This window comes from Humulus lupulus, chromosome 8 (genome assembly GCF_963169125.1).
Source record: "Humulus lupulus chromosome 8, drHumLupu1.1, whole genome shotgun sequence".
Classification (NCBI taxonomy): Eukaryota; Viridiplantae; Streptophyta; class Magnoliopsida; order Rosales; family Cannabaceae; genus Humulus; species Humulus lupulus.
Genome location: NC_084800.1, coordinates 5,105,080 through 5,130,498, shown reverse-complemented (window position 1 = coordinate 5,130,498; position 25,419 = coordinate 5,105,080). Strand labels below are relative to the sequence as shown.

Genomic DNA, 25,419 nt, shown 5'->3' with positions numbered 1-25,419 from the left:
AGCATATATATACAGTATATACACACAAGTAGCTACCATGTTATATACTAAGAAAAAGCTCAATATAATAAAGAGAGGCCACGAAAGAGTTATATAATTATAAATATATATTATATTTAATCATCTAACAATAATAATAACAAAAGGCAGTAGTAATTTGAGCACACAAAAACTAGAATCACTCATAGTTTCATTAAATCATATTCTGTAGTTTCTTTGCATCAATTTCTCAAACACTTGAAGAGCATCAACCATTAGTTTAAGAGATCCATATGCCATGGTTTCCTTACACTACTTTCCAGCTCAAGACAAAAAACATCCAAAAGATAAAATCATAAACTAACCAGAAAATATCCTAGAGTTACAAGAAAATTTTAAGATAAACAAGCAAAAATTTAAATCCCAAATCTCAAAATACACTAAGCCAAATAATTGGAATACATCAAAGCCTCCAAACAACTTCATACAAAACCTTACAAAACAGAATATATAGGCATTATAAATCTATTCATATATATATAATATTTATACATATATTTCTCAAATCTATATACATATGGAAAAAAAAATTGTTTAAGAAAGCATACTTAGAGCAGAGACCACTGTTGCGACCCCTGCGAGGCCACTGCTCCACCAGCTGTGACGGCATACCTCTGATTGTTCAATGCCCCCACCGTCGCGACCCCTGCGAGGCCACCGCTCCACCAGCTGGAGGCTTCTGCTCGCGGCGGAGAACGACAACGAAGGGCTCGCGAAGCTGGAGTTTCAGCGGCGTCTGGTACTCCTGATCGGGTGTCTGCACGCCGGCGACCATCGGAGGGCAGCCGTTCGGCCCTAGGAGAGCAGAGTGAGATGGAGAAATGCAAGTATGGATCGAGTAGGGTGGGAGAGAGAAAGGAATTTTTGGCACTTATATTTTATTTATTTATTTATTTATTTTATAAATACAAATAAGAGTATATTATTCAAATAAAAAAAATGTGATATTCATAATATTATAAAAAATAATTTTAAAAATCAAAATTATACAAATTCTCTTAAAACTTATAATAATTGTTACATAAAATAATTTTATGCTTTTTCACTTAACAATAATTTTAAGGACTTGCTTTGAGAGTCTTTGATATTTTTTTTGGACTCGCCTAAAAGAGTATTAAAGACTTCCAAAACAAGTCCTTAAAATTGTTAAGTAAAACACTCATTTTTTAGCCTAGATTTTTTTAGGACTCCCATATTTTTTTAGGACACTCATTGCGAGTCCTAAATTGTGTTTTTTCAGGACTCTCATTGAGAGTCCTAAAAACTCCATAATTATTTTTAAGGACTTGCATTTATATGCGTGTCCTAAAAAAGTGTCCCGTAAAAGGTATTTTGTAGTAGTGAATCATCAACATACACCAAAACATTGATTTGAGTATCACCCTTAGTATAAGTAAAGAGAGAATAATCAGCATAGGATTGTAGAAAGCCATACTCTTTTAAAGCAGTGACAAGTTTGGAAAACCAACACCTTGGTGCTTGTTTCAAGCCATATAAGGACTTTCGAAGACGACACACCATATCAGGTTGAGAAGACCCAAAACCAGGAGGAAGCTTCATATAGACTACTTCGTTGAGATCCCCGTGCAAAAAAGCATTATGCACATCCATCTGATGCAGCTCCCAATTTTTAGATGCTGCAATTGCTAAGAAAGCACGAACGGTGACCATTTTTGCAACAGGTGCAAAAGTTTCGTTATAATCGATCCCGGCAATTTGATGATTACCAAAAACAACCAAACGGGCTTTAAGCCGTTCAACATGCCATCAGAGTTGTACTTTATTTTATAGACCCATTGACTACCAAGAGCACGTTTACCAGGAGGTAATTTTTCCATAGTCCAAGTACCATTATCCTCTAAAGCACGAATTTATGTGTGCATAGCATGACGCCATCCTTCATCTGTCATAGCTTCTTTAAATGATTTTGGTTCACAACCTGCAGTAACAGCGGCAAGAAATTGCCGATGGCTAGCAGAAAATTTTGCACAGTTAATATAATGTGTTATAGGAAAGGGCGTACCAGAGGGAGTTGACGGCGCGGGTGAACTTAGAGAGATAGCAGATGGACTTTGTGTGATAACAGTATTAGTAATACAGTTATGAAGCCGAGTGGATGGAACCTTTTCACGGAGTCCACGTCCCATGTGAGTGTCATTGATAGAATTCGGAGCAGCCCTTGCTACCCCCCTTGTAGATGGATGTTGGAGTGGAGATGTGGACTGAACAGGACTCTGTGCAGCAGTCGGGCTAGACTGTGCGACAGGAAAAGGGAGAGTAGGCTCTAAAGTGGTAGTTGTTGGAATTTGGGTGGTGACATGTAGTGGGGAGGATTCATTTGTGGGTTCAGGTTCATTAGACAATGGTTCAGAATCACCAAAAAGATTAAAATCAAAGTCATCATCACCTAAACTCACGCTGCCAGAATTATATGTAGAGCTAATAGTAGAAGGATCATTTTCAGCAAAAGGAAATTGATTTTCAAAGAACTTAACATCCCTAGAAACAAAAAAACTTTTATTTTCTAGATCAAAAAGTCTCCACCCTTTCTTACCAAAAGGATACCCAACAAAGATACATTTTTCGACTGCGACTTGCAAATTTATCATTCTTTGCTCGTTGATCATGGGCATAACACAAGGAACCAAACACTCGCAATTCATCAAAAATTGGCAAAGTATGAAATAAAATTTCATAAGGTGTTTTATTCTGAAGAACACTTGAGGGTGTTCGATTGATCAAATGAGAAGTTATTAAGACACATTCACCCCAAAAATAAAGAGGAAGATGACTTTGAAAACGTAAGGCCCTTGCCACTGTTAAAATATGATGATGCTTACGTTCAACTCTACCATTTTGTTGTGGAGTCCCCACACAAGAGGTTTGAAAGAAAATAATCTTGCAAACAATTAAATTCTGTCCCATTATCACTCCGAACAATCTTAACCTTTTGACCAAATTGTCGATCAACCATAGCAAAAATTGACATAAACATTTTAAACACCTCCAATTTATCAATCAACAAATAAACCCATATAGCTCGGGAAAAATCATCCACAATAGTAAAAAAATAACGAGCCCCACATGAAGAAACAGTATTGTCAGGACCCCATAAGTCACAATGTACTAATTCAAAAATTCAAGAGGCCTTATGGTCACTAAGAGAAAAAGAATCACGAGTTTGTTTGGCATGAGGACACACATCACATGCCTTATTTAATTTATCACTAGAATTACGTAGTAAAGGTAATGAATTTACTACTTTCTTTGAAGGATGTCCAAGACGTTGATGCCAAAGTTCCAACGAAGATGAAGAACCATCCACTGAGATAGCTTGCATTGTAGACGGTGGCCGGAAGTAGTAAAGTCCATCTCTCCGTTCACCCGTTCCAATAAGCTTCCTCGAATGACGGTCCTATATAACACACATATTAGAAGCAAATTGTACAAAACAGTGCATGTCATCAATGAGTTGTGTAACCGAAATTAAGTTGCAGTGCAATTTAGGGACATAAAGAACATTTTTAAGAAATAATCCTTCCAAGAGTCTCACACTTCCCTCTTTAGTATGTAGTGACCCACTAATCTAGACTTTTGGACCATTAACGAAACTGTACATACAATCCTTAATAGAACTCACATTTGCGAAAATACCATAAATTTTATTAAGTAACTTGTAAAAATAGAGTTACTTTCATAAAATAAGTAGGATATGGGATCCCATTGTCTTAAAAAAAAACATAATTTAAAATAAAAAGACATTACATAAATAGTGCGGAAAATACATGTAAAAAGACATAAAACAAAACTACATCCTCGAATCGAATAACGCTCGGCTCCTTGACTCCATTCACCATCGATACACATTCTCCAAGCGTCCACGAATCTTACCGCCTCTTATGATATTTTCCTGCACATAAAACAAAAAGGAATGAGCCTAATGCCCAGCAAGGAAAATCTAACACATAGTCATAAACTTAAATTTCGTAATAAACATAAAGATATATCATAACACATATTACATACACTTATTATAATGGCCATTATTACTTGGGGTCCCATAGACTAAACAAGTCATATGCCCATGGGGTTAGTGGGGTCCTACTAGCTAAGTAGGTCATATGTCATTTGGGGTCTAGTTAGTCATATGGGTCATATGCCCAAGCCTACAAACATATATACATATCATAACACATTTAGTAACATAAAACATAAGATAACATAAACATATAACATATTGATTCTAGCCTATTTTCCTTACCAAAGTTACCGGGATATGTGGACTGAGTTGGGACTTTTGGAACTCTCCTAAAACCATATATAAAGGGTTAGTAGATTTGAAGAAAAGAGATGAAATGAAAGGGATGGAAAGACTAAACCATTGAAAGTCACACTTACCAAAACTTATGTGCTCAAGAATTTAGATTTCCTAACCAAAATAGAATGAGGTTAGGAGACTAAGTAGAAGACTAAGAGAAGGAAACATAACATAAAACAAATGAACTAGAGTTTTTGGTTTACCTCAAAGACTTGTAAGACCAATCTACACCTCAAACCGAAATACTATAAAACCTTACTTCCCAAAGTGTTTGATAAGCTTATGATTCCCCAACCCAGGTGTTTACACTCTCACACTCACTTAGCACTTGCAACCTCTGAACTTAGAGCAAAAGATGAATAATGGCTGGGTACTAGGTCCTATTTATAGAGTTTATGAATGAAAGGATCTTAATTTTACTTGAATAAAAATAATAGCTTTTTAGGTGAAAATAATTTGAATAATCGTTCAGCAGAGGCTGAAGACTCGTTCAAAAAGGTGCTGGACTTATTAAGAGGTTGAATGGCTGAATGGGAAACAAATTCAAAATGTTTCAAAATATGCTGAAGGAGGCGATATATCGCCCCCTGTAGGCGATATATCGCCTGGGCCAGTATGCCCGAGGCTGTCGTGCATCGTCTCATGTTTTCCGTATCTACGTGCTACGATATATCGGCACACGCTGATTAATTAAACACGAAATTACACATTTTTAGCTAAGTTTGAATGAAGTAAACAGCCTTGACTAAGCCCTCAACGTATTCAAAGCTGCTGACTGACCCTAATGCATTCAAACTTTACTCCTTATTAAATTTAATCCTCAAAATACTTAATCCTTAATCACCCATACATAACATGTGCTTAAAATCCTATTGGTTCTTATCTAAACCTTATAGTATAATAAATATTATCCTCAATATCAGTCATATTAGTCAATCCTTAGGTTAAAATTAATATTCTTAAACTATAGGTTAAACTTAGAAAATCTACAAGTACTACTATGAGTGTCCAAATAATTCCCGGTCAGAACCAAAAATCCACAGTAACAAAGATAATACTATACATACTATAATACTACTAAATAATTAGCTAAGTAAAGTTCTTGGACTCTACATAGTAGCAATTAATTTTTGGCCATTAGGGAGTCCGACGGGACATGCGGCAATATCATGAACATTAAACAAACAAGATTCATCCCCCATCACATGATTAGAAGCACTAGTATCAATAATCCAAGAAATCCTGGAAAACTCACCATGTAAACGGTCGGTAGAGGAATGAGTATTACCAAACATAGTAGCGATAGTTTGCCATTGTGTTGCACTTAGGTGAGGAAGAGAGGCAACAGTGTTTGACGTGGTGGCTGCATCATTGGAAGAGTTTCTTTGCCCATTGACCGAAGATCCAACCATAGTGTGGCTGCCTCTACCGCCACCGCTCGCACAGTGGCTCCTCGACCACGACTAGCCGCGGGTGAGTCCATACCACGGCCACCACCTCCTTTGCTACGAGCATGAGGGATTCCTTGAGTGCGAGGTCTATCGCCCCACCATTATGGATACCCAAGAAGCTGAAAAAAGGTAACAATATCATGACCAGATCGGTGACAGTGAGACATAATAGCCCATATTTATCAATCTTATCTGGTTTCGCTCGGCTACGCCCTTCCGAACGGATAGCAAAACCCACCACTTCCGGTAGAGATTCACGAGCATGAGTAATGCCACGAACACGTTTTTCTTGAGCAATTTGTTGATAGGCACGATCAAGAGAAGGCAGAGGTTCTTGAGACAACAAAGTAGTAAGTAATGGGGCATAATAATCAGAATTTAAACCCATCAAAAATTGATGAAAACGCTCATTACTACGTTGTTTTTCATGTTCTTTACCCAAATTACATTCACATTTGCCACACTTACAGGTAATAATGGGTTCATGGTTAGCCAATTCCTCCCATAAAACCTTTAGCTTTCCAAAGTATGAAGAAACATATATGATCTTGGATTGCTCACACTTAGCCAAATCAGTTTTTAACTGCTAAATTCGGGGGCCATTAACAACTGAGAAACGAGCCTGCAATTCATCCCACAAAAGTTTAGCATCATCATAAAAAGAAATAGTATACTTAACCTCTAGATCAATAGTGTTCATTAGCCAGGAAACAAGCATCGAATGGATAGTAAGCCAATCCTCCATTGTGAAAGGTGCTTGAGGTTCCATAATCGTGCCGTTGGCGAAGCCGTATTTCCGGTGAGATAGCAGAGCAAGACGCACAGTCCTTGCTCATTCATCATAATTTTCGTGTCGAAGACGAACCGGAGTGATGAGATCTCCAGGCCTGTCTTATGAGCCAAGGCAAAAAGGAGATGTGTGGTCATTTCGAGAAGGGATAGGTGGAGGTGGAGGCTTAGTGGTATCGTTACCATCAGCCATTGCCGATCGTGATTCTTAGCCGTGTGGCTCTGGTACAATGAAGAAATCGTGAGCGGCTTGATCTTATTGATATATTTTAGCCGTATATATATACAAAAGAATAGAAAATAGGAAACTAGAGCTGTAATTCTAATCTAATTCCTAAACTCACAGTTATCCATAAGAATCATTAAGAGAATATCTCAATAATATCTCAATACAAATAGATATATGCCCTACTAGAGTCAAATATAATATTATGTATTATATTTTTTAAAACTTGCAATCATTACGTACATACTATAAAGTGATGGTTTATAGAAATGGAATTTTCTGGCTTGGTTGTTCCAGACATTCACCCCACAGACGAACCTGTGGAATAAATTGAAAGCGAAGAATCCTTGCAATACAGTTTTGAGACTATCAAACTTGCTACGGATAATTTTTGTGAAGGAAATAAGATTGGAGAGGGTGGATTTGGTGCCGTTTACAAGGTAAGTCAATTTGAAAGTATTAAATTATTCATCATCTATTTGACATAAATTTTCTATGTCCAATTCATTTGTATGATTCTTTATCTTTTTTGATATGTTTCAGGGTAGGCTCTCTAATGGACAAGATATAGCAGTGAAAAGATTGTCTATGGGATTAGCCCAAGGTGATATCGAATTTAAAAATGAGGTAATGCTAATTGCAAAGCTTCAACATCGTAATCTTGTTAGACTCCTCGGTTTCAACTTGGAAGGAAGTGAAAAGCTCCTTATCTATGAGTTTGTTCAAAACGCAAGTCTTGATAATTTCATATTTGGTACGGTTGCATATTCCTCGCTTTTGTTTTGTAAGATGCTTCATTTTGTGGTTTTATCGTTGTTAAAATCATGTACTTGTATTTATGAATATGTAGATCCAAGAAAGCGTGCAAATTTGGATTGGGATAGGCGTTACAAAATAATAGGAGGCATGGCTCGAGGACTTCTTTACCTTCATGAAGATTCTCGTTTGAGAATTATCCACCGAGATCTCAAAGCAAGTAACATCTTGTTAGATGAAGAAATGAATCCTAAAATTTCAGATTTTGGAACTGCAAAGCTTTTTGTTATTGATCAAACTCAAGGCAATACAAATCGTGTAGTGGGAACATAGCAAGTATATATCTATAATCATGCTATCTTTTTTTTAAAAAAAAAATTGTTTCCTTCTAGTCATTTTAATTGTATAGTCAATTTCCAAAAATCAATATTTTGACGTAATTAAAATAATAATCATAATTATTAATAAACACTAATTATATTAATGTTTTGTTGTATTTACAGTGGATATATGGCTCCATAATACATTTTGTATGAACTATTTTCAGTCAAATCTGATATATATATATAGTTTTGGTGTATTACTTTTAGAAATAATAAGTGGACAGAAAAATAATTATTTTCGTCAAGAAGAACATACATAAGATCTTATAAGTTATGTAAGTACATATTTACTGTGACCCAAGAGTAACCTTTACTTATTTTTCTGAAAAAAAGTTTTAACTTTTGTTTATAATTCACTACAGGAAAATTGGGTTCTAGCGACGACACATCTAGCGACGAAATTCCAATTTTCGTCGCTAGAGGTACTTTCAGACATAGCCGCCCACGTCTCCCCTATTTAGCGCGAACCCAAATAAAAAGACCCACCAATTTTTTCTTTTCCCTGGTTTTTTTTTCCCTCAGACCCATATATACCCCAAACCCCTTTCTCTATCCTCTCAGACCGAAGCCTTTCTCCTCTCAGACCCCAAACCCCAAACCCTTCTCCTCTCAGACCCCAAACCTCAAACCCCACTCTCTCCTCTCAGACCCAAACTCCTCTCTCTCCTTTGTAAGTCTCCCTCTCTCTTCTCTCAGACCTTAAACCCCAAACCATGAGAACCCCATCCTCTCGAGCATCCTCCAAGCTCCATCTGTGGCTCTTCCAAGCTCCGCCGAAGACATACGGTTCCTCCAAGCTCCATCAGAGACTGTTCTGACGATCTTCCTCTCCATCTACGGTACATATATTTATATATATATAAATATTTAGTTTTTTATTATTAGTATTGTTCAGTTAATTATATATATATATATATATATTCTTTTGTGATAGTGATGGGATCTCTCGACTCCCTCTCTATCTTGCATATATGTATGTATATGTCTTATTTTGGACTTGTTTGGGTAATGTTTTCAGCTCTCTCTATTTTGCATATAAATATATGCATATGCATTTTATAATTTGTACTCACATTTTTTAATTTTTGCATTTCATTGGAGGTTAAATATTCAAATTCCCCTTAATTGTTTGGGAGGATTATGACTGGTTTCGACTGATTTCGGACAAAAAATATGGGTCTTTCAAATCGTTTGTTCTTTTTTCCTTTCTACACTGATTTCTTTGCAATAAAATTATAGATCTTGGCAAATGTTGTGTTGTTTTGTTTGTTTTATTTCATAGCTCCGATATTGCCGTTTATGGAGTTTTTATTGGGTTTGCTCATTCTATTGCAGATAATACTCTAAAGTCTGCAGAAGTTATATTGGCACAATTTAATCTTCCTCATCATGTTGGTACTTGAGATTTATCCTTGTTTTACTTTTCTGTAGCTTTTATGTTTGCTTTAAGTTTTACTTTCTGGTTTTGTGCTCTTGCTTGTTCTGTTTTGTGTTAATATCAGGATTTAAAAATATATGCTTTTACTTTTGCTCTGTGTTTTCTGTTAAGTGTTTTGAATCTTGCTGGAATTTGCTGAAATTTTAGGGACCACTCTCGGGCATTTGCTGAAATTTTTCCTTGGATTCCAAGGACCACTGGGTACATACATATAAACCCTCTTCTTATATTATGCACTATATGGTTTTTGCTATAAATTGGTGTTGCAATTAACTTTAAACAATATACTTTTGTTTCAGCTAGATGCTGCAATTAACAGAAGTAGTTTTTTTATTTATTTTTTATTTTTAAGGTTTTTAGTGATTTTCTTTTTTAATGGGGTTTATTGGTTGATCATTTGTTGATGCCCATGTTTTTATGTGTTATGTGTACTGTGTTTTTATTGTTATGCACTGTGTTAGGCCTCCAATATATAGTGTTTTTATGGTTGATTTTATAATATGAAATTTATTTATTCCTCTATTTCTTAATGTAGTGTTTTTTTGTGTTATCCATTTTCTTAATGCAATTATTTCTCACAGGTATCCTATAATATATATATATATATTAAGTTTATTTTTTTTTAATGAAATGTGAAAGTTTGTTTTGCCTCTAGTTGTGGTATGGCTCATATGCACTTGTTGATATTGTTGTATTTGATGTGTCTTTATATCCAAACCACATAATAAATCACTACTGCATTATTCTTCTTTTTATTAATTTGTACTCTGTTGACTAACCACTGCATTTTTAATTTTCATGATTAATTGTTGATTGTAATTTGAGCAGGGGCCCGCTTGGTTTTGCAGGATTTTCTATAACGAAGGACTTTGGATTTTGATTGATTTAATGAGGTATTTACTCTTCCAATGTGTTTATTCTCTGTATTTAGGATTGTTTATTTTGGTTTTTTTTTCATTATGTGGTATAAGTTGAAGAGAATACATGTTTCAACTGAATTTTTGTAAAACTTTAATGTATGTAGAAAAATATATGTTGTTCTAATAGAACCCAATATAGAGTCAAGTGGAGATTAGTCCAATTCCATGTAATTAATACAATATGTTTAAGTTATAGCTACCTATAACTAGATTGATATTTACACATATTCACTCCTATTTAAAATAGTTGTTGACTGCGTTTTTAGCCAACGACGTGAGAACGTCAAATACGACAAGCCTTCAAGAGAAATCAAAACGACAACAGACGGTATAAGCAAGAAAAATAAAGAACACATGAGATTTTTATAGTGGTTCAGCCCCGATTGTCGGTAATAGCCTAATCCACTTAGAGATGTGATTTATAAACCTGTACTCAAGATCAGATGGACTGAGCCAACTGAGTTTCTTCAGTACAGATTGTGAAAATACAAGAATTCTCTCTAATTTCAGCACTTTCTCTCTCTAGAATAGACAGTCCCAATTTCCTCTCTCTAGAAAGAAGAAGCTGAAGAAGACCCCTCTCTCATCTCATAAGCTCTTTATTTATAGAGATGGGATCCTCAACTGATATCCCCTTATAATAGGGATATTTTATTATATTTATTACATTTATATTACAAATAAACATTCAAAATTCAAAATGTAACAAACTCCCCATTTGTGGGAAGAATGAGAGATTCCCGCGCATGTTGTTGAAGTTGTGTCTGACTTAGTCTCCTCTAGCTAGTTGGTCCACCTCCTACTCACTACCCACGCAAGTGCTGGTTGAACATGCATGGTGGTAGGACATGCTTTTGGTGGGTTGAACGTGCATGGTTCTCCTCGGACATGTACTCTCCTCTAGCATGCCATGTTCCTCCTTGAACCAATCTCCTTGGCTTCTCCTCGGACCAAGGTGGTCCGAGGCAACCTCCTTGGCACCTCACCTTGGACAACATTGAGGGAACCTCACCTTGGACAACATTGAGGGAACCTCACCTTGGACAACATTGAGGCAACCTCACTTTGGACAACATTGAGGCAACCTCCTTTAGCATCTCCCAAACATGTCTGATCGAACATTGTATAGGCTCTCCTTATCAAAATCTAAGTCTCCATTCTCTTGCCTGAGACTCCTCCTCCTTAGCTACTTCTTTGGACACGTTCGAGCCAACACTTAGAAAACCTTGGGAGGCTTACCTCCTACACACCCTAGGGGTCTCCTAGGACCACATCCTCCTTGGGGTCTCCTAGGACCACATCCTCCTTGGAGTCTCCTAGGACCACTCCCCTTAGCTCTCCTAGGAGGCACTCTCCTAGATGCATTCTCCTTAGCCTCCTAGGATGCATTCTCCAATTTTTGGGTATAACAATAGTATATTTGTTTTTTATCAAGAAAAAGAAGTCTTACTATTTTTACAAGTTTTGAGTTTCTCAGAATAATATGTATATTTGTTGTTCTTTGTGATGTTATTTTTCTTTAATTACTTCCCATCCTTTTGTAATAGTTTATCCATTTTCTTGATGCAACTATTGTAATAGTCAGGTTTACCCAAGAAAAAATATGATATATTTCTAATTAAGATGTATGGTACATGTGTGTGTTTTTTTTAGGGAAATTTATGTATATATGTACCATACATCAACTCTGAGCAAGCAATTTGCGTTCATTAAAAAAAATAGAAAGAAAAAAGTAGTAATGAGTGAATTTATAAAATTATACAATAAATAATAACCATAAGATTTATGTTATTCATTTTGTGGTTTTCTCTTTCATAAATCTTTTATAAATGGTCAATATGCATAAACTTATAAATTTTTTACTAAATTTAATAACCAATAAAAGTAATAATTAATAAAATAAGTATAATAAAACAAATAATTAAATCAAATAAAAGTAATTACTAAATTATATATAAAATTGAAATTAAATTGATTATTAATTACTCACTTAATTTATTAATTAATAAACTTTAATCTAATAAGTTATTGATGATTTATTTGTAAAACATGATAATTCATTGAAAAAATAATAATTCAAATAATAATTTCTTACATTGTGTAGTGTCCTATAAAATTTCGATCGACAAGACTGGGATTAATAATTCAAATAAATTTTCTGATGAGTATGTTGCTGGAGCGTTTGCATTTGTTGAGAGAACTCAGCAATTTGTGGATACAAGGGGACTAGTGAAGTGTCCTTGTAACAAGTGTCTTAATATCGAATTGCAAACGATTGGTGTGCTAGAAAGTCATCTTTTTTAGAATGGTTTTCTACGAAGTTATACAAATTGGTACTGGCATGGAGAGGAGGAAATAATACCAACCAATAGAGTGGTCCACCAATGTCACGAGGACGAGATGATGGATGTTCTTAATGATATAGCACAACCTAACAATTGTGAAGATTATGAGAATGAGGTTGATGATGAGATACCACCAGCATCAGAATGCAGAGGTACTAGCCAATACTATAATGACTTATTTGCCGAGATGGAGTCTCCGTTATTCCCAGGGTGTGAAAAATACACATCTTTAAATTTCGTAGCTAAGTTGATGCATTTCAAAGTGTTGGGGAAAATTCCTAACAAAATTTTTGATGGAATCTTGGAGTTGTTAGAAGATGCATTACCATCTCCAAATAAGATACCAAAGTCACATTATGCGGCGAAGAGGTTGATGAGGAAATTGGGTTTGGGTTACGAGTCAATCCATGTTTGTAAGCATGATTGTGCATTGTTTTGGAAGGAAAATGCAGGAAAACACATGTAACGCCCTACTACCTTAGAGCCGTTACTAAGTGAGTTTATAAAGTGAAATTAACTCGCTAAGCGAGATTTTAGAACAAAAGTGTGATTAAACAGATAATCAAGGCTGTAATCTTTTAAAAGTACTTGATTTCATTAAAGTTCAAAAATTTAACATTCGGGATCCCAAAGCGAGGTTTGAAAAATATTTACAATTCAAAATGGGTTTACAGATAACTAATCATAAAAAAAACATAGTTTAATACAGCCATTTCTCAAAATGCCCCAACCCAAAGCAGTCGGGCAGGCCAAACATGTACGCGCCGCACCCACGCTCTCCGTACTCATGGCTGGTTGACTTTCTCTTTGCCCTTACCTGCAACACAGAGCACCTGTGAGCCGAAGCCCAGCAAGAAAACTCATACATCACATAACATATGCATACCACACAATCACTATAGCAGATAACTCACAGTTAATCAGGCAGTCCACAAGATTAAAACACATATACGGCCATGCCGTCCCAGAAGCGTTACGAAAGCCTGGGATCTTGATCTACACCGTAAGGATATCCCATGTATCATTTGGGGTCTCACCCTAACCACAAGCACTCCATGTGCTAAGTGGTATTCCCGGCCCCACTGCCGTTCTCGGCCCTTCGCCGTTCCCGGCCCCTTTTCCGTTCGCTCTGTTATTACCACATTTAGCATTCTCAAATAACAATCAAATATATAATCATTCATTTAAAGCTACACCCTAGCAGTGATACAATCTAGGGCCGCGCCCTGCAACAATACTATGGGCCCAAGCCCCGCTCTACGGGTGCTACAGTTTTCTTACCTGTATCCCGAGCTTTCCGATGCACCAAGGCCACAAGCACGGTCTTCTACTACGAGCCTCTCCAAAATCCTAGTCAAAGCACATATAAAATACTTTTAATACTAACCAATTCTGAAACTACTTCCCGGGACCAATCCCGTACTCTCGGGACCTCTAATTTCCTAAAACAATGTATTGGAACCATCCCCCGAGCCCCCGGGAAAAATCCCTAAAAATGCAAAATTACACTGTCAAAATTTGCCTAGGGCCTAGGCGCTCCCATCAAGGGCCTAGGCGCCCAGAAACTTTTCCTGATCCTGATGCAAGCCTGCGCCGCGGCGCCCCTACGCGAACCCAGATTTCTGGGTTTTCTCCTGCATTTTTCCCGAGCCAAAACAACCCCAAATCATCCCAAACAAGTACCTAAGCCCCAAAATCAATTTAAAACCCCAAATGAACCCTTTAACAACCTATAAACATCAAAACAAACTCAATTATACAATCCCACTCCAAAATCCATTCTTGAGTCCCAAATTCCTGAAACTTAAACCATGGCTTCCAAGACTTAAACCAGAGCTTGAAAACTATAAATCATGCCTCTAAAATCTTAAACCACATCAAATACGAAAATTAAACATGCTAAGGATTCTTACCTCAATCAAAATTCAGCTTGAACTCCTCTCAATTCTAGCTTCCAACCTCTTTCCTCTTGATTATCCTAACTAAATTCCAAGTAAAACCAGCCATCTTTCCTTTAGGTTCCAACACACAATCCTTGAAAATCAACCTTGAACTCAAGCAATAACAGAACATAATCCTTACCTCTGAGTAGTCCTAACTTAAATTTGACCTTGGTTGTCTCTCCAATCCCTCTTGAATTTCCTCCTAGGTCTCCCAACTTCAGCCCCTTCTTATTTTCCCCTTTCCTTTTGATTTTCTTCCAATTTCAGCATAAACCAACATATGACTAAATGTAATACGTATTCCCTTTTCCTTCAGCTGAAGTAATCTAAATCCTTGCCTAATGGCCACTTTACCCTTTCATAAGAATTCCTTCCTAACTAAACCTCAAGGGCACTCTTGTCCTTTCACCTATTTTACAATTCTACCATTTTCTATCTAACCTTGTTACTCTCAGCAGTTACTAATGGTTACCCAGGTTACTCAATCACCAATAACCATTAACCACTAACTCTCGAATTTACAAGATTCCCAAAGTACCCTTAGGCTCCTCCCGAGGCAGGTATAAAATCCCGTTGTGACTTTTAAGTTAACTAGCTCTCTAGGACCGTCTTGGCACATGCATCACACTAATATCACCATACTCACATGGTACAAATCACATAATACAATTATCACATTTATGCCCTCAGCGGGCTAAAATTACCAATTTACCCCTATCATGCAAACGGGGCCCACATGCATATTTATACCACCTAAACATGCATTCTAATCATATATTCATTCAAATTCATATATTATCATGTTAATTCACTTATTCCCCTCCAGGCACGCTAATCAAGGTCCTAAACCTTATTAGCAACTTGGGGTGTTACAACACAAGTGTCCAATTTGTGGGGAGGATCGTTGGGTGGATAAAAATACCAAAGGGAAGAAAGTGCCCCAAAAAGTTATGCGTTATTTTCTATTGACCCCTCGGTTGATGCAAAAATACGCGTCAAGGCACATTTCTCAACATATGAGATGGCATCATGAAGGGCATGTTAAAGAAGATGGAATCATGTGTCATCCTGCAGATGGGAAAGCATGGAAGGATTTTGACCGTAGCAATCCAGCGTTTGCAATGGAACCTAGGAATGTGCGCCTTGGATTGGCTACTGATGGATTCAATCTTTTTGGAAATATGAGTTTGTCTTATAACATGTGGCCTATTGTGTTAACGACTTACAACTTGCCACCGTGGTTATGCATGAAAGAGACTAACTTTATGTTGAATTTATTAATTCCTGGTCCACATTCACCATGAAAAGATTTTGATGTTTTCTTAAGGCCATTGGTTGATGAGTTGAAGGAATTATGGGTGAACAGTGTTCAGACTCGGGATGTTGTTGATGGTAGATTTTTTAAGCTTCGAGCAGCTTTATTGTGGACTATAAATGATTTTCCAGCGAGGAGTAGTCTTTCTAGATGGAGTGGTCAAGGTTACACTGCTTGTCCTACTTGCAATGTATCAACACCATCAGTTCGTTTGCAAAATAAGGTTGCATTTTACGGTCACAGGCATTTTTTACCAATGGGACACCAAATTAGAAAAAAGAAGAAGTTATATGGTTCAGTTGAGAAAAGACCACCTCTAGAGGAATTTAGCACTGAAGCTATTTTCACATAAATGAATTTTATGCCTGAATCTCTTCCTGATAAGCATGTTAGCTACGGTGGACAAAAAAGTAAACGCACAAAAGAGCAAGTTGGTTGGCATAAAAAAAGCATTTTCTTTGAGCTCCCATATTGGGCCAATATGAAGTTGCGACACAACCTAGACGTCATGCATGTTGAGAAAAATGTATGCGACAGCTTAGTTGGCACAATAGTCGGGTTGGAAAATAAGACCAAAGATACAATTAGCGCTAAAGCAGATTTGGAGAAGATGAAGATAAGGCCAGAATTGCATCTGAGAATGGGAAATGGTTGAATGGAAAAGCCGGCAGTGAAATACACATTTATTCCTGAAAATCGGCATAAGTTTTGTCGATTTTTGAAATCAGTCAAATTTCCAGATGGGTTTGCATCTAATCTAAGGAAGAATGTGATTGAAAAATATGACAATAAGATTACTGGGTTGAAATCCCACGATTGTCATGTCATATTGAAACGTCTTTTGCCAATTGGTGTTCATTCATTCCTAGAAAAACCTATTGCCAAGACCATTATTGACTTGTGCACTTTCTTCAAGATTATTTGTACTAGAACTCTGATTGTTTCTGATTTGGAGAAAGTGAAAACATCAATTGTTGAAATTCTTTGTGTAAAGTCCAAGAACTTTACTTAGCTAATTGTTTAGTAGTATTATAGTATGTTTAGTATTATCTTTGGTATTGTGGATTTTTGGTTCAGACCGGGAATTATTTGGACACTCATAGTAGTACTTATAGATTTTCTAAGTTTAACCTATAGTTTAAGAATATTAATTTTAACCTAAGGTTGATTAATATGACTGATATTAAGGATTATATTTATTGTACTATAAGGTTTAGATATCAACCAATAGGATTTTAAGCACATGTTATGAATGGGTAATTAAGGATTAAGTATTTTTGAGGATTAAATTAAATAAGGGTAAAGTTTGAATGTTATAGGGTCAGTCAGCAGCTTTGAATACGTTGAAGGCTTAGTCAAGGTTGTTTACTCCATTCAAACTTAGCTAAAAATGTGTAATTTCGTGTTTAAATATTCAGCGTGTGCCGATATATCGCAGCTATAGGGGGCGATATATCGCAGCACGTAGATACGGAAAACACGAGACGATGCACGGTCGCCTCGGGCATACTGGCCCAGGCGATATATCGCCTACAGGGGGTGATATATCACCTCCTCCAGCATAAATTCAAACATTTTTGAATTCTTTTCCTTTCAGCCATTCAAACATCTTCAAAAGTCCAGCATCTTTTGAACGAGTCTTCAGCCTCTGCTGAACGATTATTCAAATGATTTTCACCTAAAAAGCCATTACTTTTATTCAAGTAAAATCAAGATACTTTCATTCCCAAACTCTATAAATAGGACCTGGTACCCATCCATTATTCACCTTTTGCTCTAAGTTCAGAAGCTGCTAGTGCTAAGTGAGTGTGAGAGTGTAAACACCTGGTTTGGGAAATCATAAGCTTATCAAACACTTTGGGAAGTGAGGTTCTATAGTATTTCGCTTGTGGTGTAATTTGATCTTACAAGTCTTTGAGGTAACCAAAACTCTAGTTCATTTGTTTTAAGTTATTTTCCCTTCTCTTAAAATCTTCTATTCAGTCTCCTAACCCCATTTTATTTTGGTTAGGAAATCTAAGCTCTTGAGCACATAAGTTTTGGTAAGTGTAACTTTCATTGGTTTAGTCTTTCCATCCCTTTCATTTCATCTCTTTTCTTCTTTGGACTCACTCTTTTTAATGGTTATTAGGAGTGTTCCAAAATGTCCCAACTCAGTCCACATATCCTGGTAACTTTGGTAAGGAAAATAGGCTAGAATCAATATGTTATATGCTTATGTTATCTTATGTTTTATGTTATTAAATGTGTTATGAATATGTATGTTCGTAGGCTTGGGCTTATGCCCTATTTGACTAACAAGACCCCAAAAAGATTATGGGCATATGCCTACTTAGCTAGTAGGACCCCACTAATCTCAAGGGCATAAGCTTGTTTAGTCTATGGGACCCCAAGTAATAATGGCCATTATAATAAGTGTATGTATTAAGTGTTATGATATGTCTTTACGTTTATTATGAAATTTATGTGTATGACTATGTGTTAGATTTTCCTTGCTGGGCATTAGGCTCATTCCTTTTTGTTTTATGTGCAGGAAAATAGCTTTAGAGGCGGTAAGATTCATGACGCTTAGAGGATGTGTATCGATGGTGAATGGAGTCAAGGGGCCGAGCGTTATTCGATTCGAGGATGTAGTCTCATTTTATCTTTTATGGTTTTACATGTATTTTCCGCATTTTCTATGTAACTCTTTTCATTTTAAGTTATTTTTGTTGTAAAGACAATGGGTACCCATATCCTACTTATTTTTATGAAAGTGACCTTTGTTTCTACAAGTTTATAATAAATTATGGTATTTTCGCAAATGTATGTTTTAGTAAGAATTTATATGTATAGTTCGATAATGGTCCAAGAGTCTAGATTAGTGGGTCATTACAGTTGGTATCAGAGTAAACGGTTCCTTTGCATGAAGTTCTCCTCGATACACACGCTCAAAGCTCCGAATCTAACCGCCAAGTAAGTATTTAAGTTACAAGTTACTTTGCCTATGTGTATAGCTAACAACTTTAGTGTTTATGTTTCTGTTAAGAATGAACGGAGCTTTAACCTACCAAGATATCCGAGCCATTAAGGCCTTAAAAAGAATAAGGGAGCCAAGAAACACCGTAGGAGCCCTAGAAAGGATCACTCGAAGGTTGCTTTTGTTTCACCAAGAGATAGGTGGCCTTCAAGAAGCTAAACAAATAATGCTAACATCAACGGAACAATATGTATTAGTAATTAGGTTGTTTAAAGATTTCCATCCTGTAATAGCAGCTTTAGAAGAAATATGGGAAGAAATGCATGAGGAGGATGAATTACCATTAGCGATGAGATACTATTTCCTCTTAGTTAGGTTTACCGCAAAATTTGAGTTTCAATTCACAAATGAGCAAAAACATAGGATTCTCACCAACCTTCCTATAGGACGTTTTGATGCTCATGACAATGATGATTATGAACAAATAGATGATGATATGCTAGATGACGGATCGGATGTTGAAGATCCCGATTTTTAGATTAGTAGTTTTTATTTGTTTTATTTACTTTTGATTGTAATAAGTGAAATTGTTTTTCCAAATGAATAACATGCTATTTGAATATCATGTGTGAGTTTGATTCTATATTCTCAATCATAATAAATACTAAATAAAATGAATAATGACTGAGTTCGGTGAGGGTGGATACAAATCAATGAACCTGGTTTCCTTATTGAGAGTTAGGGGGCCATAGTAGTGGGAACGATTTTACTGATCCCAGCCCTCCCTCAATATGGTTAACTTTGGAACAAAGATAAGTTTCGAGCCTGAGAATTAAGTCATATAGGATGATTGGAAACACACTTAGAAAATAAAGATGACTTGTTTTCTAAGTATAGAAACCCACTCTAACTAATAAAGACTTATATAACTTTTCATAAAAAGTCATAATAAATAGGTCCGAGTTATGTTTGTTTTAGAATAAGTTTTTGCCTTAGAGCCTATTAGGTCAAGTTCTAACATGTTTCTTTCAACTGTTAGAACTCTGCTACGATGTCTCTCCGAAGATCTGCACGCACCAACGGAAACGCCTCCAACGATGTTCCAGCGACCAATGCGGTCCCTACTGTTCGCCGAAGGGGAGTGCGTGCTACTGCTCGCCGCAACACGCTGGCACAGCCAGCTGACAACACTACAGAGATTGCCAGACTGCGACAGCAAGTCGAGGAACTTCTGCAGCAACAACGCCAACAGGCTCAATCTCAGCCTCAGCCTCCGCCACAGCCACAACAGCAGCCACAGCAAATGGCCCCAGCACCCCAGCAAGTTGGTCCGTATGGGGGATGACCTATGACGAATTACGCGCCGTACCCAGTACAGTACATGGAGCCAGTGTACGAGAGGTTCCGCAAGCAGCACGCTTCGAACTTCGAAGGGACTACGGACCCCTTTGAAGCAGAAGAATGGTTAAGGAATGTTGAGCCGATCCTAGCCCACATGAATCTCAGTAATGCGGATCGCATATCCTGCGTCTCGTCCTTGCTCAAGAAGGATGCCAGGATATGGTGGGACTTGGTCCAGCAATCCCATGATGCTGCCACCATGACATGGACCCGATTTGTGGAGCTGTTCCACAAAAAGTACTACAATTCAGCGGTACTTGCTACGAGAATTGAGGAGTTCACCAACCTAAAGCAAGGGAATTTAACAGTGGCAGAATATGCTCGTCAGTTCGACCGCTTAGCAAAGTTTGCAGCAGAGTTAGTTCCTACCGATTATCTGAGGGTGAACAAATTCGTGAGAGGACTCCGACCGAAGATCGAGATGGGGGTGAAGCTAGCAAACCCGGGAAACACTTCATATGCCGACATTCTTGAGATGGAAATTGAAGTAGAAAGGTTACAGGCCAACGTAAGCAAAGAAGAAGCCAGTAAGCCGGAACCCAGACAGCAGAGCCAACCTCAGGCCAGTCGGAACAACAATCAGTCTAGCAATAGCGGCAACAATCCATCCAACAACAACGGTAACAGACAGAAGAGAAGGCATCCTGACAACAAGCAATCTGACAACAATAAAAGAGCACGACCAAATAATGGGGGAAATAGGTCGGGCTACGTGGAATACCCGCCATGTGCCAAATGTCAGAAGAAGCACCCCGGAGAATGCCGCGCCAACACCAAGGAGTGTTTCACTTGTGGCCAAGAGGGGCATCGCAAGAAAGAGTGTCCTCAGCAAAAGCCAGAAGCAAAGAAGGATGAAAAGATGGTTCCTGCTCGGGTTTTTGCTTTAACCCAAGGAGAGGCGGATGCTAGCAACAAGGTGGTCATAGGTCAGGTTTCCATCCTCAATAATTTATGTCATGTATTATTTGATTCGGGAGCCACTCATTCGTATATTTCATTAGGAATGATAGATAAACTAGACAAACCTAGTGAAATATTTAGAACTAGGTTTGTAACCATGCAAGTTGAAAAGCTAGAGGACTAGCTATTATATATTATTATATTTGAATTGCTCAAAGAGACAAAGGAAAGGTAGAAAAATATCAGTATTAGTGCTCCAGTTATTAATTAATGCTATTATTATGAATAAAAGCCTGTCTGGCTCGCGCGTAGCGCGGTGTTATTAGTGATATAATACTTATTTGTAATAATTTGGCAGAAAAATATACACACAAAACTCTGCATTATTGTAAACAAAAAAAGATAACGTGCCTCACTTGCAGTCAATAAAGAGAAGAGAAAAGTCAGCATTATCTGCATTATTGTGCATTATTTCACAATATATTGGTAAGGGTACTGATTTTTCTCTCTTCTTTGTCCAACTCATTTATAATATCCTGCATTATTGGGCTCTGCTAATCAACTTGGTCCATAAATGTCCCGTGTTTCACACGTTGATATAAGTCTGTTCTATGTATCCCCATAGTGATTATACAATATTTATGTTGAATTAAGTGGTCCTCTGTTGGACTTAATGGTATGGATCGAATTCATTAGTAGTCTTGGTGTGTTACTTTTAATAGAAGTCTAACAGAAAGACAATTGTTTTCGGCGTGGAACGCGTACGAATAACAATTCTTTGTTCTTTTAAGCTATGCAAGTAGAACTTCATTAAAATACAAGAATAATATTCTTGTTGAACTTTTAACTAAATTATGGGAATTTTACATTTAAATAAAGTTCAAGTAAATCCGTACTTTAAAAAATTCCATATACGTAAAACTATATGAAGAGATAAAGCTTGTAATTTTTTAGGCCCTTACCTTAATAAAATCACAATATTGAGTACTAGATCATATCTCTAGCTATATACCACGATCGATGGCGATGGCGACATCAGTAGTTTTTCCCCTCCTTTGTTACATCTTCATTATTCTCGTCGCTCAACAAGCCACAGCTCAGAGCCCCGCTTGTGTTGATGACAAAGGTAACTACACCCTTAACAGTACCTACCATGACAACCTCAATTACCTCCTCTCAACTCTTCCAAGCTCCCAAAACGACAACGGCTTTGGCTTTTACAATCTCTCTTACGGCAACTCACCCAATCAAGTTTACGCAATTGGACTATGCCGCGGAGATATCATGCCCAACGTATGCCAGAGCTGTCTTAATGAGTCCACACATCTTCTCCAAGAGCGCTGCCCCAATCAGAAGGAGGCAGTCGCATGGTACGACAATTGTATGTTGCGCTACTCTGATCGCTCCTACTTTGGAGTCATGGAAACTAATCCACCACTTATTCTCTCTAACACCCAAAACGTGTCATCCGATTCCGGTACTGTGGAGGCATATTTCCAAGCTCTTAGGAGCTTGTATGATAATTTGAAAAGCCGAGCTATGACTGGTGGTTCTCTTCGAAAATTTTCTGTAGATAATGTAACAGCTCCAGGGTTTAAAACCATATATGGACTTGTGCAGTGCACACCTGACCTGTCCCAGATGGACTGCAACAATTGTTTGGATACAGCATTTGGGATCATTCCGGGATGTTGTAATGGGAAAATAGGGGCACAAGTACACCTCGGCAGCAGTTGTAAATTTAGATATGAGGATTACCTTTTCTCTAATTCTACGGCCGCTGATGCTCCGCCACCATCCATACCGACACTACCACCAACAAGATCTCCTCCTCCGCCACCGAAAAACGCCGGTACACAAAGGAGCACATATATAATTATTTTCTCTTAACTTTGTTTATGTATAACATTTTTATTGTCATTTTATTAAGTTCGTAGCATATGTTTTCTTTGTGAGACTACTTACTTTATAAAACTCAGGTGTCATCAATTTTTGAATTTCTCTTGCAGGAACGAAGAGTAACACACCAGCGAGAACAATCATTATTGTTACTGTGACTACTGTTGTGTTTCTGGGTCTAATCATCTTCGCAAACACATGCGTGTGTTTAAGACTGAGGAGGGAAAAGAAAATGGCTCAAAGTAAGTATTTGATCAGACCAATATTTATATATTTTCACGTGTTCAAAGCTATTCTTTTCTTATCTTAAAGCCAAAAATTAATTTATAACCGGAGTGGTATTAAGAGAATCATGGTCCATTTCTTTTACTAAAAAGCCTGTAGTAGTTTTTAAAATGAATCCGGCATAAATTTAGTATTTGATATTTTATAAAGTATTTAACTTTGGTTAATTTGATTTTGTTTTCCTAGGGACGTGATTAAAATTTGGTAATCTAGAGTGGCCTGATTTTTTATTTTGACAAACTGAATTTAAAATTAATTGCAAAATATGCAGATATATGCATGCCCTGTTGAAAATTAAGATGAATTTGGGGGAGAACTTGAAGACTTTGTTGAACATTAATAATGTTAATATGAGAGATAATATTTTGTCTAGAGGAGCAGCCCAAGGTGATCTCGAATTCAAGAATGAGGTCATGTTAGTTGCCAAGCTTCAACACCGCAATCTTGTTAGGCTTCTTGGTTTCAGCTTGGAAGGAAGTGAAAGACTTCTTATCTATGAGTTTGTCCAAAATGGAAGTCTAGATCATTTCATATTTGGTACAATTGCATTAATTCCTATGATAATTATGATTCAAAGCATAATTAATAATCATAGAAAATAAACACATATTGATTAATATGCACTTTATTTATATATTTATCCTTGAAAAAATCATACTTGTGTATATGAATATGCAGATCCAAGGAAGCGTGCAAATTTGGATTGGGATAGTCGTTACAAAATAATAAAAGGTGTGGTTCGAGGACTCCTTTACCTTCATGAAGATGCTCGTTTGAGAATTATCCATCGAGATCTCAAAGCTAGTAACATTCTTTTAGATGATGAAATGCATCCTAAGATATCAGATTTTGGAACCGCGAGACTTTTTGTTGTTGATCGAACTCAAAAAAGTACCAGTCGAATAGTTGGAACATAGTAAGTAAACATAATATCTAAAACTAACAAGGCTACTTATTGTTCTTCGACTAATAATGCCATCTTATAATATTAGTTTCCTTTCTAATAATTATTTGTTTGGCATAATTATTATCAACTTCCACATCTTAATAAAGTTTGATGCAACTAGTAATAGCACAATTATAGATCATTTAGACGATTTCCATGTCGAATAAATACCAATACTAATTTTTAATTTATTATATTTGTAGTGGATATATGGTTCCAGAATATGTCATGTATGGACAATATTCTGTCAAATCCGATGTATTTAGTTTTGGTGTATTATTTTTAGAAATAATAAGCGGACAGAAAAGAAATTGTTTCTGTCAAGGAGAAGAAACAGAAGACCTTTTAAGCTATGTATAATTTACTAAGAATTAAGAGTACTATATATATTAATGAAAGAACTTTAAAATAAATATCATTATTGTTGCAGACATGGAAACATTGGAGGAAAAAAAATGCTACAAATATAGTAGATCCATTGATGAAAGTTGGGTCAGCAAGTGAAATAATGAGGTGTATTCACATAGGACTATTGTGTGTACAGGAAAATTTAGTTAACAGACCAACCATGAATACTATTGCTCTCATGTTAAATAGCAGCTCTGTTTCTCTCCCATTACCCTCAAAACCGGCTTTCTTTATGTATAGCAACATGGGATCAGATATGTCATTACCATCAGATTTCAATTCAAGAATAAATCAGCCTGAGAGAGCGTCTATAAATGAAGCATCAATCAGTGAACTTTTCCCTCGCTAGTGTGTTGTTGAATATATATAACTTAAAGTTACAACATGCATGGTCTTTGTTATCATTATTCCTCTAAGTTTGTATCATTTTCTCGGTCTAGAACCACAATTTCTGTCTCATATTTATTGTTCAACCAATAACATTTTAACATGTGAATTAAACTATTTAATTGATGTAAATGTTTTTTAAAGGAGAATATTCATTAATGTAAATGTTTACTCATAAAAAGTGATGAAAAATGCTACATATTTATAGAAGTTATTTTTTCTAGAAAATTCTAGTTAAATTTTTTTCTAAACTAAAGAATTAGAAAAATCTAGATATGTTTAGAATGAAAAGTAACTAGATTAATATAGAA

General features: G+C 36.6%; 2 protein-coding genes across 2 annotated transcripts; both read left to right on the top strand.

Annotated features, from left to right (window-relative positions):
• The first annotated feature begins 6,827 nt into the window (after window positions 1-6,827).
• LOC133794915 (cysteine-rich receptor-like protein kinase 10) lies at window positions 6,828-7,912 on the top strand. Its single transcript, XM_062232356.1, has 4 exons — window positions 6,828-6,838; window positions 7,182-7,263; window positions 7,367-7,577; window positions 7,674-7,912. Exons 1-4 carry the CDS (start codon window positions 6,828-6,830, stop codon window positions 7,910-7,912), a joined length of 543 nt encoding a protein of 180 aa, XP_062088340.1.
• A 13,950-nt stretch (window positions 7,913-21,862) lies between these two features.
• LOC133794914 (cysteine-rich receptor-like protein kinase 29) lies at window positions 21,863-25,225 on the top strand. Its single transcript, XM_062232355.1, has 6 exons — window positions 21,863-23,035; window positions 23,193-23,324; window positions 23,623-23,904; window positions 24,046-24,283; window positions 24,517-24,667; window positions 24,744-25,225. Exons 1-6 carry the CDS (start codon window positions 22,204-22,206, stop codon window positions 25,068-25,070), a joined length of 1,962 nt encoding a protein of 653 aa, XP_062088339.1. The 5' UTR covers window positions 21,863-22,203; the 3' UTR covers window positions 25,071-25,225.
• The last annotated feature ends 194 nt before the right edge of the window (window positions 25,226-25,419 follow it).

What these genes read in the sequence shown, in the direction of transcription:
- LOC133794915 (XM_062232356.1), top strand. An exon ending in GATTTGGTGCCGTTTACAAG is followed by an intron (nt 7,264 to 7,366) that starts GTAAGTCAATTT and finishes GATATGTTTCAG; the next exon opens with GGTAGGCTCTCTAATGGACA. An exon ending in TCTTGATAATTTCATATTTG is followed by an intron (nt 7,578 to 7,673) that starts GTACGGTTGCAT and finishes ATGAATATGTAG; the next exon opens with ATCCAAGAAAGCGTGCAAAT.
- LOC133794914 (XM_062232355.1), top strand. Translation starts at nt 22,204, where the DNA reads ATGGCGATGGCGACATCAGTAGTTTTTCCCCTCCTTTGTTACATCTTC. An exon ending in GGAAAAGAAAATGGCTCAAA is followed by an intron (nt 23,325 to 23,622) that starts GTAAGTATTTGA and finishes AATTTAAAATTA; the next exon opens with ATTGCAAAATATGCAGATAT. An exon ending in AGTCGAATAGTTGGAACATA is followed by an intron (nt 24,284 to 24,516) that starts GTAAGTAAACAT and finishes TTATATTTGTAG; the next exon opens with TGGATATATGGTTCCAGAAT.